The 19,022-nt window shown below is 44.5% G+C and overlaps 1 protein-coding gene across 2 annotated transcripts in view; it reads right to left on the bottom strand.

Moving 5' to 3' along the window:
- The window catches only part of EIF2AK3 (eukaryotic translation initiation factor 2 alpha kinase 3), a gene marked incomplete at its 5' end in the record, with an annotated part of 68,108 nt that extends 52,668 nt beyond the window's left edge, over window positions 1-15,440 (bottom strand). For both annotated transcript variants that reach the window (XM_082672139.1, XM_082672141.1), the window contains 2 exons: window positions 356-485; window positions 15,112-15,440. In XM_082672139.1, coding sequence (XP_082528265.1) covers window positions 356-485; window positions 15,112-15,440 — 459 coding nt within the window. The remainder of the gene's footprint in view (window positions 1-355; window positions 486-15,111) is intronic.
- Window positions 15,441-19,022: the final 3,582 nt, after the last annotated feature.

Raw genomic sequence — 19,022 nt, forward strand, 5'->3', positions numbered from 1 at the left:
TGATGACAATAGGAAGAAGAAGAAATTATGATCATGTTAGAGCTCAGATAATGAGATTTACTGATATAGCAGATAGTATCCTCAATTACTCATTTATAAAATTAACTCATTCCATGCCCAAAACAATCCTAAGAAGTAGGTGACATTACCCACCTCATTTTACAGGAGGGAAACTGAGGAATACAAAAGCTAAGTAAATGCCCCAAGGGGACATAGCTTGTCAGAGACAGACATGCCCTACACTTAGGCAATCGGACCCTGAGCCACAGCTCTCTAAGCAAATACCTACTATTAATAGCAGCAATGGATGATTTTACCTAAGTTTTCCGGTCAACATATAACAGAAAATTCTCACCTCCGGTTTGCTAAGGCTGGACGACACCAAGGAACCGGATCCCACGTCCAAATCCCACTGCTTTTGACCATGGTTCTCAGGATCCAGGGCAGCAATTCGGCCGTCTAAAGTGCTGATAATCACTAAGGATCTGTAAATTTAAAAAATCATAGGACAGAGTTAAAAAGATATCGAAGACATACACTCAAAAGGAACCAGCCTCTCCCCAGGCCTCTATCTGTAAGGGGGTGAGCACCTCCTCACGACACTTGTAGCCTTTCCGCCGCTCTCTGTCTTGAGCCCTCCAAGACAACTGCACTATGCCCTTTATGGGTTTGTTCCACTTATGAAAAGCCCCAGTCTCCGAGGTCACCCCTCCTTCCCACACTCTAATCCCCACATGGAATTCGACATGCCCTGCTCTGTCCTCTTCCATTTCCCCACCTCCTAAAGCCTTCGCCCTGAAACAGCGTCCCCTGAATGTTCACTTACCTCCTTGCTCTGACAGAAACCTGGGTCTCCCTGAGCACACTGCTTCAGAAGCTATGAGAATTTTCTTCTCCATAACCCTTACCAGGCCCAGTGATGGCGTAGGCACACTCCTTGCGCCTCGTTACCATTTCTGAACTATTTACTTTCTCTCCGCTCTAAAAATCCTCAGGTTCAGGTCATTCCATCCATTACTCCTCCTAATAATTGTCTACTGACCCTTGGGTCACTAGCCCCGTCCCTTGAGGTTTTTGGCTCCTGGTTCACTGTCACTATTAACATGTTCTGTGGGTTTTCATTATCTGTCTACCTCACCTCGGTCCCTAAGCCCTCGTCATTACCAATCACAACTTCCCTGTCCCACTGAAATTTCAAGCATTCCAACCCCAGTCACCAACCCCTCTTTTCCAGCTCACCTCCTCTACTTCCTTGACTCCAAAAAACCTCTGACCCCACCAGAACCCTATCAGCCACTGATCCTCCCGCTGTTCCCCTGAACCTGACTACCATTATGCCTTCACTTCTTTCTTATCCAGTTTAAATTCCATAGTCCTTCTTTTTTTTTTTTACTTTTTGGCGGCACCGTGCAGCATGCAGGATCTTAGTTCCCCGACCAGGGATCGAACTCGTGCCCCCTGCAGTGGAAACCCGGAGCGTTAACCGCTGGACCACCAGGGAAGTTCCCATAGTCCTTCATTTTAAGCACTTCCTTGCTCACGCCCTCAACTCCCTACCCGCTCTCTTACATCTCACACTGAACTAGCAGAACTCCAACCCTGGTTCAATGAAACTTTCTGCCTTCGCTCAATCTTGCATCTGTGCGGTTGAAGAAAAATATAACCATGCTGACTGGTGTCACTCTACTCATGACCATCATCATCTAAAGGGCTCGAATGATGCTCCACAATCATGACACGTTTCCCTAGTCTATTCACTCTCCCACTGTCCCAGGTCAACTATTTCATTTTGCCTTTGCCCTCAAACTTCCTACCCTAGCTCTTCCAAGCTCGTGCATCTCAGGGACTATGCTTCCTAGATAGGTGTTTACTAAGGAAAACAAATAATCAAAAGAGATCCCACCATCCCATCTCTCCATGTAACAGCACCTGGACCCATGAAATACCTCCCCTCTTACTGCAGGTGAATTGTCCAGGACTCCATCCACTACCAACACTCCCCTTAGGCAGTAGGTATCTCCCTGTGCATACATAGGGACTCACTCCTCAAAAACCTCTCCTCTTGCTCTCCCATCAATTATTCCCCCTCCACCACAGCATTCCTCTCAGCCCTCAAACCTGCCATTATATCCCCCAACTTAAAAACCAAACCAGATTAAATAGAATGATCCATTCTCCCCGCTCCAGCTTCCAATCCATTTCTCGGCCCCCTTTGGAACAAAACTCCTTGAAAGAGTTGTTATGTAGTCTGGGTCTCCAAATCCTCTCCCCCTTTCTGTGCTGAACTATTTCTAGTCAAGTTCTTCCCTCCACCCCTTCATGGACAGGCTCCTGTGATACACTGACCTTCACACTGACAAATCCCATTCACTTGACCATCCAGTGACATGTGATCAGCTACTTCTCCTGCTCTCCATCAACTACTCTTTTTTTTCTATTTTATTGATGTTTTTTCACTTAAGTTTTTTTTTTTTTTTTTTTTTTTTTGCGGTACGCGGGCCTCTCACTGTTGTGGCCTCTCCCGTTGCGGAGCATAGGCTCCAGACACGCAGGCTCAGCAGCCACGGCCCACGGGCCCAGCCACTCTGTGGCATGTGGGATCTTCCTGGACTGGGGCACGAACCCGCGTCCCCTGCATCGGCAGGCGGACTCTCAACCACTGCGCCACCAGGGAAGCCCCTAAGTTTTTTTTTTTTTAAATTTAAGTACAGTTGATTTACAGTGTTGTGTTAGTCTCTAGCGTACACCAAAGTGATTCAGTTATACATACGTGTGTGTCTGTGTATGTTCTTTTTCATATTGTTTTCCAATATGGTTTATTACAGGATATTGAATATAGTTCCCTGTGCTCTACAGTAGGACCTTGTTGTTTATCCTCTATCAACCACTCTTCACGCGGCTTCCAGGGCACCATCTTCTCCTGATTATTTGTTCTTAGTTCTATGCTTCCTTGTAGCAGTTTCATTTCCTGCTCCCTCCTCACCTCTCCTATCTCTGAAAATATTCTCTACCTACACGTACTTTTCTTTGGTGGTCTCATAGATGAAAATATCATCTATATACTGGCAACTTCCAAATTTCTATCTCTGGTTCCAGGCCCCTTCCCTGAACTCTGGGCATACATATGTAACTGCCTGCCAGATTTTTTTTTCTAATAAATTTATTTATTTTATTTATTTATTTCTGGCTGCGTTGGGTCTTCGTTGCTGCACGCGGGCTTTCTCTATTTGTGACGAGCGGGGGCTACTCTTCATTGCAGTGCGCAGGCTTCTCATTGCGGTGGCTTCTCTTGTTGTGGAGCACGGGCTCTAGGTGCATGGGCTTCGGTAGTTGTGGCACGTGGGCTCAGTAGTTGTGGCGCATGGGCTTAGCTGCTCCACGGCATGTGGGATCTTCACGGACCAGGGCTCGAACCCATGTCCCCTGCATTGACAGGCAGATTCTTAACCACTGTGCCACCAGGGAAGTCCCACTGCCTGCCAGATTCAGATTGTCCTACAGGCTTCTCAAAGTGCACATATCCAAAATCAATATCCCCAGACTGATACCCCCAATTCCTCAAACACATCATGCATGATTTTTCCTCAGGGACTTTGCAGCTACTGTTCCTTTGCATCCTGCAACATATACCCCAGATACACGACAAGCTCTCAATAAATATTTGTGGAATGAAAGGGTTTGTTGAATAATTGTTCTAGGAATTTGTTAGGTATACCGGTCTGCTTCTGAAAGACCATGCAAATTCCAAGCACATACAGTTATGTTCCTGGTTCAGCTTATAAAATGTAACTTTTATCTATCCTACTTCATATACAATACATACAAATTCAAAGTAAAGCTACAAGTCGACAAACCAGTTCAAGTACACTCATGTGAAACCTTTCAAAGAACTTAATTGTTTAGCAAATGAATACACTTATCAAGTGAATAAAAGTGTTAATTTAGTTCCCCAACTATACACTAATTCTCACTTTGAATTTTTCAAATGGTAACTCAGTCTCAACTGTGAAAATAAAGATTTTTTGCCACACTACAAACTAGTAATTTTCAATAACACAACAAAAGAAAAGTAACAATTCAACTCCTTTCCCCATGCATTACCCTGCATTCTCAAGAGATCTACTGGGAGTTGGATGAGGAGAATATGAGCCAAAAAATTATGTTATGATGAAGGTATAAAAAAATTCATACCTGACAAGCCAGAATGGAAAAGAATATGAAAAGAATATATATGTGTGTGTGTGTACATATACATATATATATGTACACACACACACATCTGAGTCATTTTGGTATACAGAAGAAATTAATATAGCATTGTATATCAACTATACTTCAATAAAATTTCCAAAGAAAAGCCTCATACCTTAGATGTGTCAATTTACAAATAAAAGCAATAGACTCTAATTCAGTTAGAGATCAAGGGTTCAGAGCCAAGTCAACTCTTTCCTAGTCCTACTGCAGAAAGATCCGATTTTTCTGTTCAATAATCATTAACCATAAATAAATGGTAGAATGAAAAACCCTCTAATTGAGACAAAACTTAGTATACGCAAAGTGTAACCCATGAAGAATTAAGGAGACCACCGGAACACTTCAGACGCTATTTCTTTAAAATTCAGAACCAATGTTGTTCATTTAATCATGCTAGGCATTCCACTGTTAACAACAACGAAAAAGCTACACTTTTTCCGAATGTGTAGTTATTTGTGCTAGAGGTTTATACAGAGAAAAATGGTAAAATTTTAACTTTCATTTTCAAAACAAAGAAAAACCCAACAATAAAGTATGCATATGTCTTATGTATATATAAAACACATTTTAATAAGTAATTTGGAGTTTAATATCTAACTATCACTGAAAACCTGTAATGTGAGGTGTGTTGAACTGAGTCAAAGATTCTGCTTTTTAAAATAAACAAGAAATTTTCAGATGATGAACTACTATATTTAGAGAATATGTGTGAATTCTAGCAATAACTGAAAGAAAGACAAACACGTGGGCAGGAACAATTAAGTACATCACCCTCTTAACTGCTATTGATATTTAGTATAATCTGATTCTTTGACTTGGATGGCACATCCGTAATTCTTTTCACCTCTCTTAATGGGAACAATAGAAACTCCCATAACAAACCCTGTCAGGTATCAAAAAAAAAATTCTTCATTCTCCTCTGCTACAAGTTATGGGTTCTGTCCCAAGCACATCCCTGGAAGGGAGTTTCCCCCTCTGCCATGGCTGGAACTGGGCAGCACCACTCGGCCAAGGAGATATGTAACGATTTAGACTGTCAGACCGTATCACATTCTTGGAGAGAGAAGCATGAAGGAGACAGGCTCTGTTGAAAAACAAAGTCCTCAGGGTGTATGCAGGACAGTCAGAGGTGGCAATAAGATATGGCATTTAGAACAAACATCAGTGAGAGCTGAATAATGAGCCTGCCACCGCCCCCCACCCAAAATCAGGGAGAATCTAAGGCCCTTTATCTCCCCACGATCCACTCACCCTATTTGGAGGTTTCTATGAGCAAGATGAAAAACTCTTAACGTATTTAAAGATCAAAGGAACTGCAGAAGCAGCATTTCCTGTGGAAAGAATCAGAGCTTTGAAGTCAGCCCTGTGTGCCCAGCCCCATGGCTCTGCTCTTGTTCTGCTCACGGCTCCATTCGAATTGCTTTTTCATGGGTAAAACAGGACTATTTCACTCAGCTCAGCATAACTCAAATTTGCCTGATTATCAAAATAATCTGGAGTGCTTGTTAAAAACCAGTAAAGGTAGGGCTTCCCTGGTGGCGCAGTGGTTGAGAGTCCGCCTGCCGATGCAGGGGACGCGGGTTCGTGCCCCGGTCCGGGAGGATCCCACATGCCGCGGAGTGACTGGGCCCGTGAGCCATGGCCGCTGAGCCTGCGCATCCGGAGCCTGTGCTCCGCAACGGGAGAGGCCACAACAGTGAGAGGCCCACATACCGCAAAAAAAAAAAACAAAAAAGAAACAACCAGTAAAGGTTCACAGGTCCCCTCCCCAGAACAGGGTTGGGAGACGACAGCTTAACAAGTACCTGAGGTGAGTCTCAGGATAAGGTCAGTCTGGCAAAGAGTGATTTATCTCAAAGGGCTATTGCCTAGGAGTAAAAAAAATAATCCATTACCTGGATGAAGACGGTCTATTGATCAACTCTGTCAGCAAACCCTTTTGAAACTTCTCTCACTTAACACATTGCTTCGGTTTACAAAGGCATTTGTTTCAATGATTCAACAGCAAGCACCCTTCTCTCACCCATAACCCCATTCTTCAAAGATCCTCTCAAGAAAGGTTTGCAATGACCTTATCCGATGGCCAGGTTCATCCCTTCGTCAGGCATCCCTGCAGTGGCAGCTGGGACACTGCTGCCTCCCATTCTGGCCCAGTCCTTGCCCCTCCTCACCTGCCATCCCGACAGCTCTCAATCTCTAACAAGCGGGCCGAGGAGTTCCAGCTTTATCCAAAGCCCGCTGCTTACTCTATGTGTAATCTGACAGCTACTTATAACCAAATACAAAAGCTGTATTTTTTCTGAATATGTTGTAACTTGTGCTAGAGGTATATACAGAGAAGAACAGTAAACTTCTTTCATTTTCAAAACAAAGAAAAAATCCAACAGTAAAATATGCGTATGTCTTATGTATATATAAGAACACTATCTCTGCATTTTCAGCAAGACATCACCACAAAGCCTTCAGAAAACTTCCCTTCCCTCTCCCAGCTTTCTGCATCCATCCCATCACTGAACATCTAAATCAGAAATCAGATCCACCCTTGCTCTACATTTAGACAACAGTCATGTACTCTGGGCTCTACTTCTATAGCTTCCTTTAAATCTTTTCATTCTTCTTCAGTCTCACTGCCCTTGTCCTACAACAGATTCACATGTCTCATTAGAATATCTTCAGAAAGACTTTCTGCCAGGCTTCCCTGGTGTCTCAGTGGTTGGGAATCCGCCTGCCAATGCAGGGGACACGGTTTCGATCCCTGGTCCGGGAAGATCCCACGTGCCGCAGAGCAACTAAGCCCGTGCGCCACAACTACTAAGCCTGCGCTCTAGAGCCCATGCTCCACAACAAGAGAAGCCACCACAATGAGAAGCCTGCACGCCATAACAAAGAGTAGCCCCCGCTCGCCGCAACTACAGAAAGCCCGCGTGCAGCAATGAAGACCCAATGCAGCCAAAAATAATAAATAAATAAATTAATTAATTAAAAAAAAAAAAAGACTTTCTGCCCCTGGTCTCGTCCCCCTTGCTCTCCCGACTGCTTTTTTGTTTTTTTCCCAACAGCTTTGTTTCTATAATAGAGATCTGATAAACTTCCGAAGTTCCCTGCGCCCAGTGAATAAGGCCACACTGCTTGGTATAGCACTAATCTGGCATAACCTAGGTTTCTAACCTTTTGAACAAAGTTCCCTTGTTAATTTGGTTTTTGTCGCATGTCTTCAATGATTTCATGTGCCCCTAAAACATCACTTCTAATGAATTCCCCCCATCTTTAGAGGAACTATTTAAGTACCAATCAAAATATTCAAGGCTTCTGGAAAGAAGTAGCTAAAATTACTAATTAAGTTTGGTATAATTCCAGTTCAAAACTGAGAAACTTGACTTTTTAATTAGCCTTCTCCTCAGTGAATGTCCAGTTTCCATTAGGTTATTTGGAAAATAAGGGCGATCTCATGGATCCCGCATAGGCAGGTGCATAGGGGTCTAGGAGCCCTGGCTCAGAAACCACTACTCTGAGCCCTTGCTCACGTCATCCCTGCAGCTGAGACTGTCCTTGACACTTCACTTTCAAGGACTCACTCACTTGACGTCTCCATTCTCTTCACTCTCAAACTCTTCTTATGTCACTTTTCATCCATTCTAGTACAGCTAATTCTCTAACACATGTATCTCCCTCTCAGACCTGGAACTCCAGGACAGCCCAGGGGCCCATTTATCTACCCTCAGCACCTAACAGTGCAGAGCCCCTAATCAAATGCAATAAATGTTGGTTGAATGAATAACTCTTGCTAGGGCAGATACTACTATTCACATAAAACAAAAACAAAAAAGAAGCTAAGAAAGATGTGAAAAGATGCACTTGCCTAAGGCACCAGAAGAAGAGGTTCTGGACAGAATTCTGAAGCCTAAACTTCAGGGTTTTTAACTCTATCGTTCTGTTAGCCATATGTCTGCGTAAGTGGCAACTCCTATATTACTATAATGTGCAGCTTTTATTCCTCCCAGGAGTCTCATCAAGATGCCACATATCCTGCTACTGCTTTGATTTTGCCCTTAACCGAGCAGAAATGACCTTAGGCCACAATGGATACCCAATTTTAAAAAAAATTTTGTTTGCTCTGACTTCTGTCACCCAGAATACCTGGCTGTTTACAATTAAGTTTATCCGAGTCTGATAAGTAAATGCTGAATTCCTTCATACAGTAACTTTGAAGGGGTCTTAATGCCTGTATAAATTTCCCAGGTGAAACAGACGCAGGTGACAGTAGAACATTGTATCAATTAAATGGTTTCTACAGTAACAACTGCTTATTTTAAAATTGTACATTTCCTGTTGTGGGGAAAAAGAAGTCACAAAGTTAAAAATGTGATTGGGTTAAATCTGCTCTTTTGATGTAACCAAGAATCCTCTTCCTAAAATACATGCTGTCACTCAAGGAAGCACAGATTCTTGTTGAAAAACAAACGTACTAATTGTACTTTACTTCTTAGTCCTCACCTACTAAGTAAATCTTCCAATCAAACTTCCTTTATTTAAACCTGTCACAAGACTAGCCATGCCCCAAATCCAAACATAGTGCCGAAACGTACTAACTATATAACTTTGACATATCACCTAAACCTTAAAGAAATACAATCTAAGTTTTCAATGTTATAAACCACATGAGAGCGGCAGATATCATTTTCCAGTTAGATTAAAACATTTTTCAAAGCACTTTTTCTGCTTTATCCTAGGAAACCTTTTAAATAAAATGGTTAGTGACAGAGCAGCGTGAAAAAAATTAAAAATTAATCTCCCCTCTCACATTTAGTTCTGAAACCTACCAGCTCTCCTTTCTGTATTTTAAAACGTTTTGTAATAAAAATGTACAGGCAGCTCCTCTCTTACAAAAAAAGGAAAAAAAGCAGATGGAGTTTCCAGGCAGTATTTAGGAAATGAAGGAACATGTGGAAGCCACAGCTCACAGCAGCTGATAAAGACAGGTCGCCTTCTGCGCCCAGGAGTGTGAATACAGAACCATTTCCTCAATCCTGTCACATATCATATCCAGAGTCCAGGTGTCAGTTAAGCTAAAAAGACAATTATAGGGGCTTCCCTGGTGGCGCAGTGGTTAAGAATCTGCCTACCAATGCAGGGGACATGAGTTCGATCCCTGGTCCAGGAAGAGCCCACATGCCGCGGAGCAGCTAAGCCCATGTGCCACAACTACTGAACCTGCGCTCTAGAGCCCGTGAGCCACAACTACTGAGCCTGTGCTCTAGAGCCCGCAAGCCACAACTACTGAAGCCCGTGCACCTAGAGCCCGTGCTCCGCAACAAGAGAAGCCACGGCACCGCAACAAAGAGTAGACCCCACTCGCAGCAACTAGAGAAGAGCCCATGCACAGCAATGGAGACCCAACGCAGCCAAAAACTTAAAAAAATTTTTTAAAAAAAGACAATTATAGACAGGTAGGCTAATCCATTACTCACCTAAAGCATGTTTATTTTGGCTTACAGCCTGCCTTGATACTTATGCACAAATTCTTTCTTCAGTGTGATTTGTAGTCAAATTTAAAAGTCTGGGGTCAGAAAAGTGAGCAGATAACTGAGTTCCCCTTCAACAGTGTATCCTAAGACTCTATTATTCAATAGTCATTTTAGTTTAAAAAAAAAAAGACTTGATTATGAATCTGAAGATCTGAGGAAGACCACAGATTTCTGTACCACTGATTCAGATCAGATCAATTTGTAAAAGGACAGAGAGGAGAAAGAAATAAAAGGGAATTCTATGGAGAACAGTATGGAGGTTCCTTAAAAAACTAAAAATAGAATTACCATATGACCCAGCAATCTCACTACTGGGCATATACCCTGAGAAAATCATAGTTCAAAAAGACACATGCAGGGCTTCCCTGGTGGCGCAGTGGTTGAGAGTCCGCCTGCCGATGCAGGGGACACGGGTTTGTGCCCCGGTCTGGGAAGATCCCACATGCCGCGGAGCAGCTGGGCCCCTGAGCCATGGCCGCTGAGCCTGCGCATCCGGAGCCTGTGCTCCACAACGGGAGAGGCCACAACAGTGAGAGGCCCACGTACCACAAACAAAAAAAAAAAGACACACGCACCCCAATGTTCACTGCAGCACTATTTACAATAGCCAGGTCATGGAAGCATGCTCTATGCCCATCGACAGATGAATGGATAAAGAAGATGTGGTATATATATACAATGGAATATTACTCAGCCATAAAAAGGAACGAAACTTGGTCATTTGTAGAGACGTGGATGGACCTAGAGACTGTCATACAGAGTGAAGTCAGAAAGAGAAAAACAAATATCATATATTAACGCATATATGTGGAATCTAGAAATATGGTACAGATGAACTGGTTTGCAAGGCAGAAATAGAGACACCGATGTAGAGAACAAACGTCTGGACACCAAGGGGGGGAAAGTGGCAGGGGGCAGGGGCGGGGGCGGGTGGTGGGATGAACTGACATATATACACTAATATGTATAATATAGATAACTAATAAGAACCTGCTGTATAAAAAATAAATAAAGGGGCTTCCCTGGTGGGGCAGTGGTTGAGAGTCTGCCTGCTGATGCGGGGGACGCGGGTTCGTGCCCCGGTCCGGGAGGATCCCACATGCCACGGAGCGGCTGGGCCCGTGAGCCATGGCTGCTGAGCCTGTGCGTCCGGAGCCTGTGCTCTGCAACGGGAGAGGCCACAGCAGTGAGAGGCCCGTGTACCCCCCCCGCAAAATAAATAAATAAATAAATAAATAAATAAATAAATAAATAAAATTAAATCATCTTACATTTGCAAAGTATTTTCAGGTTACAACTCATTAAATCCAAAAATTTCAGTTTACAGGTGCACAAATTAAAGAAGCACCATTAGATGAATGTCAAATTTAGTAATACTTTTGTTAGAGGGAACTCAGAGGCAAAAGGAACACATATTTTACAAATTAGTGTCATAGTTAAAACTAGTGCTTTACAACTTCCGGGGCTGTCAGATGTCAATATGAAGATGCTCATCCCATCACAAGAACCCCAAGTGACACCTTGCAGCTTGTTATTTGTGCTGAAGTCGGAAAACTGGTAACTCACAACTTATGCCAATGTGCGTGCATAAAACCGAACAGTGAGGTGAGATTTTGACTTTCTTCCCAATTTTCTGCACTGACCATCTCATTTAAATTTCAACTAAACGTAATATTTAACAGGACAAGCACTGACAAGACTGCTACCAGAAAAACAAGTTTATTTTAGCTACTTTTTAAAGGGGAAAAAAGTAGTTTACTCACTCATTCAACATGTTTGAGATGCAGAGTAAGCATTTAGACTGAAACCAATGAAAATTTCAACAAGATAAAAAAAAAAATAAACTAGCGAGACTCATTCTGCTTCTTGGCATCAAAAGACAACATGCAAAAACAAAGACCTTCATTCCCCATCTCCCTCTTTTAAAAAGTTTTGCAAGGACCATGGTTTTTCACAGCTGTTTGCAATAAAGGCTTGGTTAATCCAAATTTGTTCCCCTAATCTTCCTTCTTTAAATAAACAGGATATTGGTCTATTATTATAGAACTGATATTCTCTTTTTTTTACTTTTTTCTGAAGAGCACTTAACAACAAAAGTTTTACAAACATTGCATACTTATCTCTTGTTGATTCTGCCAATCTACTTACTCAAGATTTCTCGGGCTTCCCTGGTGGTGCAGTGAAAGAGTCTGCCTGCCGATGCAGGGGACACGGGTTCGTGCCCCGGTCCGGGAAGATCCCACATGCTGCGGAGCGGCTGGGCCCGTGAGCCATGGCCGCTGAGCCTGCGCGTCCGGAGCCTGTGCCCCGCAACGGGAGAGGCCACAGCAGTGAGAGGCCCACGTACCGCAAAAAAAAAAAAAAAAAAAGATTTCTCAAACTTTCCACACTATCTTAAGTTACCAGGAAGACCCTTAAACCCTGGCCTATCTCTTCCCAGCCAATTCTGTTTGCCAAAGATCACTTACTCTCTGGCAGGCAAAATTCCTCTATTTTCACTCTTCTTTCTGAGAAAGAAGTGGTCCTCTTGCTTGCCAACTACCTTCGCCTCCTCTTCTATTCCTTTCTTTTTCAGCCTGTCTGTATAGGCTCCCACCCTCTGAATGTATAAAGATCAGAGGCAGAGGTCCCATCAGGTTTAACAGTGAGGGACTAAGGAAGTGGAGCCAAAAAGGATGAATCTTTTTTTTTTTTTTTTTTTTTGCTGCAGAGCGTGGCTTGGGCAGTGGAAGCGCAGAGTCCTAACCACTGGACCACCAGGGAATTCCCCAAAAGGATGACTCTTTAACTCCTATAACTGTGCTCATCCCAAATCCCTCATCTTCTCAGTCCTCACCCTACGCCTCCAGCCTAGCCAGCTGTATCTTTGTCTCCTTTGCTGGCTCATCTTCTCTAAAACATAAGGCATTTCGTGATCTTTTTATCATGAGTCTCCTCTTCACACAGTTTCAACCATTTGCCCTGACATCTCTCCAACTGCAGTCGCTTGTTTCCTACCTAATCTCTCCCTCTGGATGTCCTGCCAGCACCTCCAAGTCACCACGTCCAACACCAAACCCCTTACCTTTTCCTCCCTGCTCCCCTAAATCTTTCCACTTTCCCACCTGTGCTCTCACCTTTTAGCCACCCTGTTCTCCATCTTCAGACGGCGGTACCCAGGGAGGAGGAATCAATTCATTTGCCAGGAACCAAGGTTCTGCTTCCGATCTCTCAAATCTACCCCTTCTGTTCTATATCCACTGGACAGTAGTACACCTCTCATCGGCACCGCTATAACACGCTCCTTTTGGTATCCTTTCCTCAAGTTTTCAGTACACAGCATTGCTGGAGAAATATTCCTTAAGCACAAACTTCAATCAGGTCTGGCATTCGAGATACTCTACACCAAGACTTCTCAAACTGTAGTGTGTATGTGAATTGACGCTGATCTTGTTAAAACGCAGATACTCTTTCAGTGGATCTGGGCGGTGCCTGATTCTGGATTTCTAACATGTTCCCAAGTGATGACGATGTTACTAGCATATGGCTGTATACACACAATGTGCCCCAACCTATTTTTCTAGCCTTATCTTCTATCCCTCGCTGCCCAGCACACATATGTCTGTATCTCTCTCGTACGCACAGGTCTCACACACACACACACACACACACACACACACACACACACACGCACACAGATGCATACAAACAAAATAATGTTCCCTAAACATACTTCCCAGCTTTTGCACCTCTTGCTGTCTCCTCAAGTCCAGCCTCTGCCCATCACAGTTCTACCCACTTTTCAGGAAACAACTCATTCTGCCACAACATTTTCTCATCTTCTCTTCTACCTCACCTGGGTACCCCACCCACTGAACACTACAAAAACCCTGGGACACTGATGGCACGTAATTTGCATGGCTTCTGCCCTGTACAGTCATTATGGGTCCCCTTATTTAATCCTCACTGCTGAACTGCACTTCCTCTTGGAGGACAGGGGCTATCTGCCTAACCTCTGTAACCCCAGGGCATCCTGGGGGCCTCTTAAGTGCCAATAAATACCTGCTGCAGTGGATGTGTATTTTAAGAAAAATGAAACATGTTTCTCTACTTCATGTAACTTACTTTGAGCAAGTGCTTCAGAAGTTTCTTTAAGAGAAACAAAAACACTCTTTCTGAATAGCTAACTCATTAGCAAAACCTATGAAAATTTTGCCAGACGTTTGCCACTTTAAAAACATCTGCATATAAACATTCAAGGGGTGCTTCTAGAATTTTAGTACGTATCCTAGTTATGGTAGTCTCCAGGCAAAATCTCAAGGTTCTGATATTTAACTGAAAAATTAAACCTCATTTGTCATAATCTAGTAATTACCACATTGTAAATTTACAATACATTCTAATCCAGATTCTGGATTAATTTATCTGATGCTCCTGTTATCATTCCATTTATTAAATCACTTTCCCCCTGGGTGTGCTAAGATTAGTCATCTGCAAAATATTTTACCATTAAAATGCCTTACATTTGTGTCCAGACTTTGAAAAGTGCTTTAAAACATGTATCTTGAAATAACGTTTTTAAGGAGATGAAGCAACTCAACCAAGACAGCCCTATATTAAATGTTTATATAGTAAACCCTATAAATATCAAAGAACTACCAAAATTCAAGAACACACCCATAGCTCCTAAACTTTAGTGTGTTCAAGAATTGTCTGGAGTGCGTGTTAAATTTGCAGATTCCAGGTTCTTACCCTGAGAAAGTCTAATTCAGTAAATCTGGAGTCGGACTTAGAAAACTGTACAGTTAACCAGCATCCCCAGGTGCTTCTGATGCAGGTGTTCCGCAGAACTCAATTACAGAAATACTGACCTCAACCCTGGTCCGTGGGCACTACAGGGATATGTTTAAAGGGAAACGTTGAAATCTCTTTGTGAAGTCCTTTCCCCAAACAGCTGTCACACCAGCACAGACATAAGGTTATTCACGAAAGAAAAAAAATGGGGTCTGTAAGTCCCTTGGGGTACTAGTAAAGCTCGAAAGCAATGCAAGAGGGAAAGTGACGTTTCTCTCCCACCTCGACCTCCATTCTCCGAGCATCCTCCAGGTACCTTGGAGGATGCTGCTTGCGCCTGGGAGCTAGAATCGGGCGCCGGGGAGCGGAGCGAGGCCAGTCTCCGGTCCAGGGGCTGGCAAGGCGGCCCCGCGTTCTCCCCCAGGTTAGCAGCAGTCCTCCGCCAGCGAGAGGCCGTGGCCGAGGGGGGACCGCGGCCACCAGATCCTCCGCGGCGCACGCGCATAAACAAGTAGACTCCCGGGGTCAGCGGTCCGGGTGCTCTGCCCGCGCCCCTCACCTGCGGCACGGCCGAAGATCGGCCTCGTCATCCGGTTCCGGCTCCCGCGGCTCCTGCTCCCCCGCGGCCGCCGGCAGCGCCTCGGCGTCCTCTACCGTCACCTCCGCCGCAGTCACGGCGCCCGCCGCCTGCACCCGCACGGCCGAAGTTGGAGCGGCCGCGGCCCCCAGGCCGAACGCCGCCTCCACTGTCGATGCGGGGAAGTCGGAAGCGCGCCGCGCGGCCACCGTCCCCGTCACGAGCCCCAGCTGCAGCGGTGGTAGCAGCAGCAGCAGGAGCAGCAGCAGCAGCGCCCGTGCCAGCGACCCCGGGCGGGCGGCGCGCTCCATCAGCGGCCCGCCCCGCGCGCGGGCATGGAGGTGCAGCCGCCGGCGCCCGCCTCTCCCGCCGCTCGGAGCCCCGGACAAGGGCGAGGACGTGCTAGGGACCTCAGCCGCCGCTCCGACGGTCAGGACGTCCAGCCGCGTTTCTCAGGCCACGTCTTAGCCCGGCCTCAGCCACCGCCACCTGAGTGACAGCCTCCCTCGGACATCGCCCATTGAGCAAACGTTCCGCGCATCTGCTCTTTGATTGGCTGCGGCCTCTGCCACTCTGGGCTCCCAGGCTAGTCCTGTTGGAGAAGGTGGGCTTTCCCTGGTTGTCAACAGCACGCCTGCCAATCAAATTGTATTTCCTTAGCCCGAGGCCCGGCCCTCTTCCGGACGCGGTTACCAATGAGAAACGCGCCTCCCGGCAACCTTCTTACCTGATTGATGAGCTCCGCAGTTCCCAGAATACCTTTCCCCAGAGCAGATTGGCCATTGTGCTGGTTGGCCTCGCCCCTCAAAGCGAGGCGCTAGAGAACACTTGAAGATCAGTGGTGGAAGCCGATGCCCCTCAAAAGTCTGAGATAACTTCTTCTTGATTGGTTGGAAGCGGCACTTAATACGTGGCGGATTCTGAATGTGGAGAGGAAAGTCCCGAGTGAAAGGAAGAGTGGGAGGCTAGTCCCTGGTGGCGGGGAGGCGGCCGACCTTCAAGGGGTTACCGCTGTAAAACCTGGTTCTTTTGGATAGGCAAAAGAAGAGCAGGGAAAATGAGTGACCGCACAAAACGTGTAGTTCCTGAAAGTGGAAGGGGTAACGTGAGTTGAGGAGACGATCCTGCGTTTTCCGCGACGGTGTTGAGAATTACGGCTGGTTAGAGATGCCGGTGACCTACGTGATCCAGTCTATCCGACACGCCCCTTCCTCATTATAAAGGAGAAGGAGCCCTGGGCCGGTGCACTTACGTCATTTTTCTAAAGTCACATAGCTAGTTATTTACAGAACCGTGACTTTCATCCAAGCCTTCTGATCCTGGTCTGCCATGCTTTGTACCTCACTATAGAGCAAAGAAAGAGTTAAAACCGCAAAAGGCCAAACTGGAGAAGATTTGAATGTTCGGCTAAGGCTTTCGAACTTTTCATGCAGTTAAGGACACCGTGAAGATTTTTGAGTGAAGTGATAAGAGTTGTGGTTTAGGAACAACCAACTTCTGTGGATTCTTCAGCAGTGTTTTCAAAAGAAGAGCACCAAAGATTAGAAGACTGGTTGGGCAGCTATAGCTGGGAGGCTATGACCCCATCAGAATTCTGAAGTTTTTTTTTTTTAAGATACCGGCATACAGACATGCTCTTAATTTCTTGTGTCCAAAAGCAAAAGAAGCAAAACCCCCCACTTCGCCTTCCACCTCCCACATTTCATTGTTGCTCAGTACAGCGAAACTCTGAACTCCTTGTCTTTAATTCCTCTTCTCTCCTTGTCAAACACACTACAGTCGGGCTTTGGGGCACACAACTCCACCAAACTGCTCTAGCTGTGGCCACCGTTGCTAAATTCAAAACACAATTCTCCATCTTCATTTTATCAGCTATAGTTAACCCAGCACATCAGTCTTTCCTATATAAAAACACTTTTCACTGGTTTTCCTGCTTCCACGTGGGCCAAATCATAACCCTCATTACCACCCCCATTTCAACTTAATCTCTTTGAAAGTCTTCTCTCCAAATAAGGTTACATTCGGAGGTACTGGGGGTAAGGACTTGAACATATGAATTTGAGGGGGGACACAATTCAGCCCGTAACACCCAGATACTCGTGAGACTTGTTCCCTCACTTCCTTCAAGGCTCTGTTACCTTCCGAGTGAAGACTCTCAGGACCACCCTTCCTAAACTCCTCCCCTGGTTTATTTCTCTCCTTAAATCTTAAAAACTCTACATACGTGTTTGCTGTCTGTCTCCCTCCACTCCTATATAAATTCCATGAACATTTACTCATTGATGTATTCAAAGAGCCTAAAAACAATACAAAGTGTTTAGTAAGTGTTTAATAAATATTTCTTGAATGAATGAATATCTGAGGACAGAAGGGAAAGGGATAAATGGAAGAGATTATAGTTGCTATAGATAGAAGGGGGCAATTAAGGAAGCAAGATCCCAGAGTATCTGGGGAAAACAGAGACTGCTATGCCTTCCATGTTGAAAGTGGAGATTAGAGAGTACCCCTAGAGAATAAATTACTTTGCAATGAAGAGAAAATAGATGAGAGAGCTCAAACTAGTTGATCACTATCTACTCAACAAAACAGGAGATAAGATCTCCTAAGTAAGAGGTTATAAGAGGGATGTGTCAGAAAATTAACCTGAGGTGAAAAATGATTGTTGACTACTTGTAATGGCTCATTTGAAATTAGCTAGTATTGATATATATATTTTAGTGGACCTAGTCCTCACGGTTTTGTAACTTTTTCAAAAAATGATCATGTCACGAGCAATAATCTGAGCTAATGAATTAGGGATCTGCTTGCCACCTGTAAATGATGTGGAAGTTTTGTTCATTCATGTGTTCACTTACCATTCAGGGAGTACCATGTAGCCACCTGCATGTAATGGGAATAAAGATGTGAACAAAACAGGCATGGTCCTTGCCCTTCTGAAGCTTAATATCTATCTAGTTAGGGAGACAGACACTAATAATATATTATTAAAACCAAGACAAGTGCTATGATGAAAAGGGCACAGGCAGAAGGGCAGTGGTGGAAAATGTCAGGAGAGTCAAGCTTCATACTCAGACAAAAAAAAAAACCATGCAAATATTTCCATTTTGGAAAAAGAAGAAAGTCCTGAGTCATCGTCATCCGAGTGGGAAAAAAATAACTGGGAGGGGAAAGAGAGTCTGCCAGTTTTAGAACAGCGAGCAGAGCCGCAGTGACTGCATGGGAGCTCTGGAAAGTGAGTCTGAGCACCTCAGGGAAGTGTATGAAAAGTTGGGACCAGGCGTGATGCTGATCAATGAGTCTGAGCCAGGAAAAGAAGCTGGTGGTTCCGTCCCTGAGCCAGGGCTGCCCAGAACAATTAAGATTCTAAAACAGCTTGGTCAAGAAGGTCAGGAAAACAGGTTAGAGCTTTAGTATCATAAGCTCAGTCCATGAACAGAGAATGTCTGTATCTGTTGAGATTGTATCTGGTTGTAATTAATAAAAAAAAAAAGGCCACATAATGGCTGAAACAAGGAAGGGATTTATTTTTCTTAGTGACACGGCAGTGCCACATTGGTTTATTTAGTCTTACGCTCCTTCTGTTTTTCCACTCTTCATGTATGACTTTTGTTCCTCGTGCTTGTCATCTCATGATTTCAGGATGGCATGCCCAATATCATTTCTTTACTATGGGTAGGAAAAGGGGAACAACAGAAGACATTTACCACCTGAATTTGCCCTCTTTTAAAGAACTTCCCTGGAAGCCCCAAGTAGAGGACTTCCACTTACAATTCAAAGGTCAAGACTATGTCACATAGTCTGCTAGGATAGCATACTGCCACTCTGAACAAAACTGGGGTTCTGCTAGTGATGATGAGGAGGGAATTTGTAATCTGCTTTATCGAAGTATAGTA

This window comes from Grampus griseus, assembly GCF_964374135.1.
Source record: "Grampus griseus genome assembly, chromosome: 15".
NCBI classification, from domain to species: Eukaryota; Metazoa; Chordata; class Mammalia; order Artiodactyla; family Delphinidae; genus Grampus; species Grampus griseus.